The sequence below is a fragment of the Rattus rattus genome, chromosome 10, assembly GCF_011064425.1.
Source record: "Rattus rattus isolate New Zealand chromosome 10, Rrattus_CSIRO_v1, whole genome shotgun sequence".
NCBI lineage: Eukaryota > Metazoa > Chordata > Mammalia > Rodentia > Muridae > Rattus > Rattus rattus.
Genome location: NC_046163.1, coordinates 89932880 through 89942543, shown reverse-complemented (window position 1 = coordinate 89942543; position 9664 = coordinate 89932880). Strand labels below are relative to the sequence as shown.

At 47.4% G+C, this 9664-nt stretch overlaps 1 protein-coding gene across 1 annotated transcript in view; it reads left to right on the top strand.

Moving 5' to 3' along the window:
• The first annotated feature begins 973 nt into the window (after window positions 1-973).
• Window positions 974-9664, top strand: part of Tnfrsf11a (TNF receptor superfamily member 11a) — a 47386-nt gene continuing 38695 nt past the window's right edge. The window contains exons 1-2 of the mRNA XM_032914691.1: window positions 974-1050; window positions 3410-3598. Coding sequence (XP_032770582.1) covers window positions 974-1050; window positions 3410-3598 — 266 coding nt within the window. The remainder of the gene's footprint in view (window positions 1051-3409; window positions 3599-9664) is intronic.

The following is a 9664-nucleotide window of genomic DNA, read 5'->3' as shown; positions in this document are numbered from 1 at the left end:
TGCCCTCTTTTAAGGCCATAAGAGATAAAAAGGACACATAGTACCTTCAACCCAGGCTCCATGTGCCAGTTGATCCCTGACTCAGAAGGAAAAAAAAGTGTGACTCACAGAATCCCTGCTACTTCCTCAGGCACAGGCACCCCTAATTCCTCTCTGTCCTGCAACCCCAGAAGCAAACGGTGCTAAGCCACGATGACTCTGCCCTACTGCCACCCCCAACACAGGCCACCTTGCTGTCACACTCACATACCAACACACCTGAGTGACACTGTGTACCAGCCCTACTGTCCCCTTAACCCCCCACTTTCATTATCCACTGCCACTGCCTGCTAGACTTGGGGTTAGATCTGAGACCTCACATAGCCTTCTGTCTGGGGGGTGGGGGAGTGTCTGGGCTAAGGAGCTTTTGGAGGAAGTTAAATGACATTTCCCAAGGTTCTTTGTGCCTTAGTCTTACAATTACAATGAGTTTGAGTACACCTTCTGGGACTGTTCCCTTCCATGGACAACTTGTCTAGATTTAGAGTTTCTAGGCCTGTAACCGGCACTTGTATGAGAGAAGTTGCAGAGTACCAGAGATGGACACTTCCTGACATAGGCGACACATTCTACACTTGGAGGCCACTGTCCCCAGCTCTGCCTCCCCTCCCATGAGATGGACTGACTCCCGTGTTCCACCAAGGCTTTCCCAGCCTCAAGACCTCTGAGCTGTGAAGGAAAATGAATCGTTTTCCTTTGTGTTGTCCCATCAGGTGCTTTCTTCAGAACAATGACTCAAGGGCACTAACATATCTCCTTTGACCCGGGGCTCTGTGTTGATGTCTGTGTATGGTGTACACTGTCTTCCATTTTGTTTTAGTTCCTTGAAAGGCATCTGAGGGTAGTATGTGTGGGGTGTGGAGAGAGAACACATGTAGAGAATGGTAGGGAACACTCTGGGTCACTCTCGGGTCCTCAGTTCCCTCAGTCAGTGATGGCTGATGCCCACGAGGATGGTGTGGGTGTCATGAAGCGACTTGAAATTGAAAAGCTGGCCTCTGACATTGGAAGGTGAGATGCAGGCAGAAAAATTGAGTTCACTGTGGCCGTATCTGGACTTGAATACAACTGTGCCTCAAAACTCACCCCATTGAGTTCTAGTGGCCAAACAATTTGAGATTGAAAAGAGTGCAGAAACATCCCTCTTCTCAACAGCCAGGTTTTACCTGCAAAATTCCTGAAGACCAATTCCTGGGACTTAATCTATCTGTAAAAATTACAAATGGCCCCACATAGGGGAATGCTAGAGCAGTGAGGAGGGAGTGGGTGGGTGGGTGGGGGAGGAACCTCATAGACGCAGCGGGGAGGGGGATAGGGGTTTGTGCAGGGGAAACTGGGTAGGAGGACAACATCTGAAATGCAAATAAATAAAATAACCACTAAAATAATTATAAATGGCCAAAGCCTCCAAACACATAGCTAGTGAGTGTGACTGTGCAAAGCGGTCCTCTTGGGTGAGGGAGGGCAGAACAGGAGATCAGGCTCCTCTGTGCTAAGAGTAAGTGTGTGGACCAGGTCATAGACAGAGCCAGGGGCTGGCTCTCCATTTCCTGGGCTGTCCAATAAGCACAAAAGGACCCTGAAGCTATGTAGTGTGTTCAACAGCTCTGTGAGCTGTCACCATTACAGAAGAGGCTTCAGGTCCTGGAAGAAATCGCTAAACAGAACTTTACAGCTCTTTCCCCCCAGGGCATCTCTGATTTTGCCCCAAATTGATGAGTCTTTTCCAAGTTCATGCTTGAGATGTGAACTTGATCCAGAGCAGGAAGCACACAGTTAAGGGTTTCTATAAAGGGAAGGTGTGAGCCCACAGTGAGCCTTTGGGGATTCACTAATGGGCTAGTTGAGCATAGTCTAGTCCAGGAATTACAAATCATCTACATAAAGGACAATATCTAATTGGGGCTGGCTTACAGGTTCAGAGTTTCAGTCCATTATCATCAAGGTGGGAACATGGCAGCATCCAGGCAGATGTGGGACTGGAGGAGCTGAGAGTTCTACATCTTCATCTGAAGGCCACTAGCAGAATACTGGCTTCCAGGCAGCTAGGATGAGGGTCTTAAAGCCCACACCCACAGTGACACACCCACTCCAACAAGGCCACACCTCCTAATAGTGCCACTCCCTGGTCCAAGCACACTAGGGATGGTAGAAATTGCTTAATATCTATTACATCTGTGGTTCTCAACCTGTGGGTAGCGACCCCTTGGGTAGGCAAATGATGTTTCACACCTATGAAGTAGCAACAAAAGTAGTGTTTTGGTTAGGGACATTACATCATGAGAAACTGTAGCAAAGGATCACAGCATTGGGAACATTAAGAACCACTATATTCCATGTACACTTTGTCCCTTATGTCAACAGATATGTGCATACATACCCAGATTCCAGGCCCTGGGCTGGTCAGGAGTGGCCCAGTGGAAATACTTTGGGTATATCTTACTGGTGTCTGTGGAAATGAAATGCTGAAGGCATAGTCCAGGCATACACATTACCAGGAGGCAAACAATCGAAAAGCAATCATAGAATTTCAAAGAAATGAGAACAGGGGTGACCCCAGTGAGTAAGACCACCCAGCCTGGGAGGTGCAGGGAGAGCAGAGTTAAGCAAAATGGCCAAGATGAGCAGTTTCACATCTCAGTTCAGAGGCTGATTGAACCCTGGAAGTCTGAGAAATGAAGGGTCAGAGGCCCGGCTGTGTTCTAGATCGAGAGTCCTGGGTCAGGCTGCTGAGAGAAAGTGCCAGGAATGACTAAAGGGAGGGCTGAGCAGGTGTGCAAGGCGCTGGACGTCTGGAGAGCCTGGCCTTCAGGTCCGTTTTGATGTGACCCTGACCTGCCATTTAGATCATCAACTTAGGAAACATAGAGTCTCCTGTCTCCTCCAAATCTTCTGGACCAGAATCTGCAACTTCATGATTTCCACAGAGTGGAGGAGATCTGAATTTAGTGAGGCCGTCCCTTCCCTGGCCCCTTTAAGTGTCCATGACCATGACAACCTGGTGCATCCCTAGAGTGAAAGGAAAGCCTGGAAGGACCCTGGAGTCAGTGGGTCACTGAGCTCCTAGAAGCCGAGCACAGAAGTCACTGATTTTTACCGCATAGGAAAGGTTTTTATCTCTAATAAACTATTAAAGAAAGCAAGCAGAGAGTGGCGAAGACGAGCCGAGGTCGGCTCTCACACCGCGAGGATAGCGACCCCTTGGAAGCATGTCTGACGAAGCCCACGCTCCTGATTGCTGCCGTGGCTCAGAAACAACCTTCTCGGAACCGTCTTCCAGGTCCCCCACAGCTGAGAACTTTGCGCTCTTCCTCCCTCTGAAAGAAGAAGGTGGAAAGTTTTGAACTTCGGGACTTCTTTTTCCCCTCAGGCCATTTATTTTATTTTCGAGGAGCAGAGATACTAAAAGCATAGTACAGGATGCAAGAAAGGAGGTCGAGCAGAATCTGCAGACCTTTGCTAAGGGCCTGACGATCTTTTTCTTTAAAGGAGTGTCTCTGGAGTCAGAGAGGGTCCAGGGCAAAGATGCTGATGGGGCCAATAAAAACCAGCTTTCGAAGTAATGTGTAAGGCCGATAGGGTGGCAAAATGGTGACTGTGTGTCTCAATTACTCTTCTACTGCTGTGAGAAAATACCACGACTAAGACAATGAACAAGAAAAGCATTTAATTGGGGGCTTGTTTACAGTTTCAGAGGATGAGTCCATGACCATCATTGTGTAGAGCATGGCAGCGGGCGGGCAGGTATGGTGCTGGAGAAGTAGCTCACACAATGAAGACAACCTTGAGACACTGAGAGAGAGCCAAATGGAATGGGGTGGGCTTTTAAAAGTCTCAAAGTCCACCCCCACCGACACATCTCCTCCAATAACTCCATACGTCCTAATCCTTCCCAAACCATTCCACCAACTGGGAACCAAGTTCAAACCTATGAGCCTATGGGGCTGTTCTCATTAAAACCACATCATTGCGTTAAGACCTGTGGTAGGTTACATTAACTCACTGTAAGCATTTATTTTTTAAATTCAAATGTGACATATCAGATTTTTTTTCTGTGCATGATATATTTTTCATGAAAACATTTTGGCAGAATAGTTGAGATAGACAATTTTGTATTATGTGTATTTTGTCATGATTAACAGTTAAGATATAAAAATGTGTGGCAGTTTATCTTAGTCCATTTGTGTTGCTCCAAGGAAATGATTGAGTCTGGGAACCTTATATGGAAAAAGATTCACTTGGTTCATGGTTTTGGTAGCTAGAAAGTCTAGCTAGCATGACACCTCCCCCTCTGGCTGTATCCTAGCAATGTACCTGACATCCCATAGTCAGGAAGTGCTCAAAAGCAGTGAGGATCAAGTGTGTTCAGGGGAGGCCCTACAGTGAGAGACCCAGAGGGGGTCAGGCTTTGCTTTTGTAGCAGCCTTCTGTTTTGAGAACTAATCTGTTCCCATAAGACCCAAACCACTGAGGGGAACCAGTGTTAGCATCTTCACAAAGGCCGCCGTCACTCACCTTCTTCCCATAAGAAAGTTATATTGGAGGATTAAGCCTCAAATGAGTTTGGCAGGAACAATCGCCTTCAAACCAGAACACGAAGGCTGTGATTCCTGCCTGGTAAAGAAAAATGACATGGCATGCCTGTGATATGCAGGTAGTGGCAACATCTAATGTGCTCTAAAAGCAAGGATGCACATTCCTGATGCAGAGTCATCAAAGAGAGGCCAGGAAAGGCCTCTGGTCACAGTCTTGGTCACAGTTGGAGATCCCAGGAGATGCTGGGACCATGGGTATCTGCTAAGAGTGGTAGAAGTAGAGTTGAGCAGAGCCTGTGACTCAAGCTGTGCGTGCAGCCATTGGGAGAGCTGCAGAACTGAGGCATCTGCCCATGGAGACCAGAAGATCACGAATGAGCTCCAGATGTTGGAATCTGGATTTATACTGGGGTTTTACTTAAATCTGATTGTTTCTATGCCTCAGTTTTTCCGTTTAGGAATATGAAACTGTGTATTTTATCATTTTTTGAAGGAGCCTACATCTGAGAGATGTTAAATTCTTAAAAAGACCTTAGGGATTTAAAAATGTTGAAAATTTAAAAGACTGTGGGACTTTTAGAGTTGAACTGGATGTATTCTATATTATGACATCAACATGAAGTCTTGGGTAAGGTTTAACAGTGATGTGCCAAGCTGACAAAGGGTGGATTGTGTTGGTTGGTTTATTGTCAAGTTAAGCAACCTGGATTCACCTAGAAAGTTGGTTTGGTCTGAGCGAGATTGCCTTGATTGGTGATTAATGCCACTGTGGGTGGCACAATCTCTAAGTGGATGATCCTGGGTAACATAAAAAAGTGAGTTGAGCATAAGTTTGGGAGTAAGCCAGAGAACAAGCAGCATTCTGCTATGGCGTCTGCCTCCATGTTTCTGCTTTGAGTTCCTACTTCTCTTGATGAGGGGCTGTGTCCTTAGGAGTTATAAACTGAAGTAAACCCCTTCCTCTTCTAAGCTGCTTTTTGGTCATGGTGCTTATAGCAACAGAAAACAAACTATAACAACACAAGAGCAGAAAAATAACAAATCAAATGGTTGAAGATACGGGGAAGCTAGAACCCTTTGCTGGTGTGATGTAAGATGAGACAGGCCGTGTGGGAACTCTTCAGAAAGCTAAGCCTCGAGTCATGTGACTCATGATTTATGATGATGTGATCTCCAGCTACACTCCTAAAAGATTGAAAACAACCCCAACTATACTTGTGTGTCATTGTTCTTTAGAGTGTTGCTGACGTAGCCAAAAGGTAGAAAAGGCCCAAATAGACATCACCGGATGGGTGAGTAAGCAGAATGTGGCATATCCATGTGGTAGAATACTATCTAGGCATATAAGTGAGGTTGCGCACATGATGCACTGTGACGAGCCTTGCCGATATACTGTGGTACATGATATACTGTGACGAGCCTTGCCCATATACTGTGGTACATGATACACTGTGACCAGCCTTGCCGATATACTGTGGTACGTGATACAATGTGACGAGCCTTGCCGATATACTGTGGTACATGATACACTGTGACGAGCCTTGCCCATATACTGAGTGACAACAGGCAGACACCTAAGAGCAAACATTGCAGGTTTCCATGTCTATGGAAGATGTTGTGAGGCAGGTGGAAGAGGGTGAGGAGGTACTACTTTATGGTTATAGTGGTTCTCTTTGGGAAGATGAAAATGTTCTGGGAAAAGGTAGACTATTGTTGGATACTGTTATACCAATGCCAATTTTAGTAAGTGGCAATGACTGTGCATTTTAAGTGGTTAAAATGGCAATGGAAATTTTTATTTCACCACGATTAAAAAACCCTTTATTTGTATTTACTTTATGCTGACTTTATTTCTATGTTGTAAGTCTTGTTTTAAAGATACCCCGAGTCTCTAGGATATCCCTTTCTTCTGTTCCTCCTCTACTGGCTTAGAGAAAGGAGTGAAGCATCTTCATGGAGCAGCTCAGCCTGCTCATAAAACACACCTTCCTAAAAAGCAAGGACAAACACAAGAGCCAGGTCCTGAATTTCATAATAGAAGACAGTTGTAATATTTGTGTGCGCTCTCTCTCTCTCTCTCTCTCTCTCTCTCTCTCTCTCTCTCTCTCTCTCTCTCTGCCCCCTTCCAGAACTCAGGATCCTAATTCTTTAGCTGTCCAGAAGGACTGCCACCAACTTGCTGCCTGTTGTGTCTTAGTAGCCTTCATGATGTGATTCAAGGAGTTACTCAAGAGACTCTCCTCTCTCCCCAATATTGCCTTTGCAGTCCTTCCCTGGAAGGCCAAGTATCCTATGTATTCTCCTTCCAGGCTCAGCCTGCGTCTGTCTTCCCCATCAGCATCCACTTCCCTCCTCCTGCTTCCGGCACATACCTACCCAATCAGCCATGCCTGGACCGTGCCTTTTTCCTTCCCCTTGCGTCTTGGGCAAGCTTAGTGGATATCTCCAGTGCTTGGCCGTTGTGGGACTCTCCACTAGTTTCCCTTCCTGCCCTGTGCCTGTGGCTACCTGGTAAGAAAGCTCTGTGAGGGCAGAGACAGGCCTGCCTGTCATTTAGTCATGACTGCAGCCAATGCTGAGAGCTCAGCACAGATGCCTTTGGCCACGGGGTGGTAACAGATTATAAAAGAGAGGGTGATCTCTTGCTAAACCTAGACTAGATTAAACTCAGACATAAAAAACAAAATTAAATTAAAAAACAAAAACAAACCAGCAACAACAAAATGGCCTTTTCTTACTATTTGTAGAGAGAATATATAAACGATTGCCCTGCCCCTCTACATAGTCTGTATGTGGGGAGAAACCAGTTGTCTTTGTAATTTTTCGTGCCACCAGTAGGAACTGCGCAGCGGGGATGGAAGGCCTCCAAGCTGAGGTCTTGAAGGTCAGCCCTGGACACGCATTCATCAGGCATTCTGGCTAAATAATTTAGGATCAGGGTAATTACAGGGTTGGTGGGGGTCACAATCCCCTTCACAACCTTCTCAAACAAAGTTCTTTCCATACTGGGCTTCACACAAATACTTGAGTCACACTTGAGTAGGAGATTTTCATTCAAGAGTTGAGTCAAAATGTATTTATTCGAAATGGATTATTTGTGAACAGTCAGGGAGTGGTTGAATTCTCTATATTTGGGGGGTTTGTAGGACTGTGCCTGGAAGCCAGAGCTTTGCTTTGCTCTTACCACTGTGCTGCATCCCCAGCTCCCTCCACCCCCCAAATCTACTTCTTTTGTACCAGGCTGCAACATCCTGGAGCTCCAAGTTCCCAGAAGGTTCTCTCAGGTGGAGTGCACTCTGGGAGTATTCCAGAGATCTCCAGATGCTTCCCTGCTTTCCCTGTGTTAGGTCTATGGCATGGTTTCCAGGGGTGTCTCTTCAATGCTTTTCAGAATGGAAAATGCAGTTTTTGTTTACACAAAAGAAAGCGAGTCTTCTCTTTTCTCCACATCCGTAAGACCGAGGAGTCGACTTAAACGTTTATTTAAAGCGAGACCATACAGCTAGGGGCCTGATCAGAACTTGGTCAATGTCCTATTTGAAGAGTCAAGAGCAGAAAAAATCAAGCAGCAGCTTTATCGGCAGGTGCACTGGATAAACTCGTGCCCACACCAAGTTACTCTCTCGCAACTGACTGAACCCCTGGCGCAAAACGACACGTGACTTGGGCCACGCGTGAGGATCTCGGGGAAACATGGCACAGCTCAGCCCCATGAAGCTGCACCTCTTGCTTTGTAATCACGCTTTGTAAAGCAGGGGTCTTTGCCCTGGTTCTACCCTCTGTTCTACAGCCCCCGTGTTTTGGAACCGTGTTAAAGGAAGTGAGTGCACACAGGGACGCCCTCAAGTATTCAGGACTTTTCCTTCCTCCTCTGGTGACACGCCTTACTTTTGCCATCACAGGGAAGGGTGGGTGGAGGTAATTTACACCAGCAAGTCTGCTCAGGTGAACAAGGAAATACTGGTCCGTGGCAATCAGACCCAGTGCAACAGCTGTTAAGCAATCCTGTTCCCACCACCTACTGGAAAGGACGGTTTCTGGACTGCTGCCACTGGCTTTCGTGGAGTCACTGTCCTGGTTTACTGTGAGGAGCTGTAGAGAAGCCCTTCTCCTACAGAGCTGCCATCTAATCTCACGAGGAAATCCTCTCTGTGCCCCCAGCCCCCAGCCGTGGCCACTACCAAGCCAAACCAAGCCAAGGACTCCCCGAGGGACCAGTCGGAGCTCCCCTCTTTCTCCCTCAGCCCCAGGCTAGACCCAGCCCCGAGGCCCCCACTCCATTCTCAGCTCTTCCATGGCATCCCAGCGGCACCTGGATGCCCAAGAGCCTGAGAACCAGACAGCCCTGGCCTCCTTGCAGGCTCAGGGACCCCCAAGCCAGCTCCAGCTGTGTCCTGTGCCTCAGACTGCCCTTCCCCAGACCTGGAGTTTTGTCCCGAGGCTTCCCTAGGGCTGGACTCCTGCCCTGAGATGGTGTGGGGTAAGCACAGTCAACTTCCCACCTCCTGCCTCCCCAAGCAGTCAAGCTCTGTGACAGAGCTGACGCAGGCCCCCCACCATGTCCCTACAAGTGGTGCTACCAACATGGGACAAACCCGGCTAAAGTCCGAGGCACCCATTTGGCCTTCCAGAGGCTGGGCTCCATCTGTAGCATTGCGAAGAATACAAACAGTCAAGCAAACAACCACAAAAAACCAAAAAAAAAAAAAAAAAAAACCTGAATGAAACCGAGGAAGGCAGTGGAAACTTCCAGAGGAAGCCACTAGGAAGGCAAACCTGGAGGGCCACCTGGCCATCGCAGGCAGAGGGTGTGCATGCTGGCTTATCAATAGATCTGCTTGTGAGGAGACACTTGGCCATCATTGGCTGTCCCTGGCTGTCCCCTCAGCTGGCAGAGGAAAAGATAACAGAAAGCAAGGAGGAATGAGAGCAGCTGGCTTATCCTTAATCCCATCCCCTGTGAAGCAGAGGCAGGCAGAGCTCAGAGAGCGCTGCTCCAGCCTAGTCTATGAATGAAAAAGAAAGAGAAGGAAAGGACGTAAAGAAATACAAAGCTTTGGTGGAGGAAAAGAGTCCAGAGTGAGCATGAC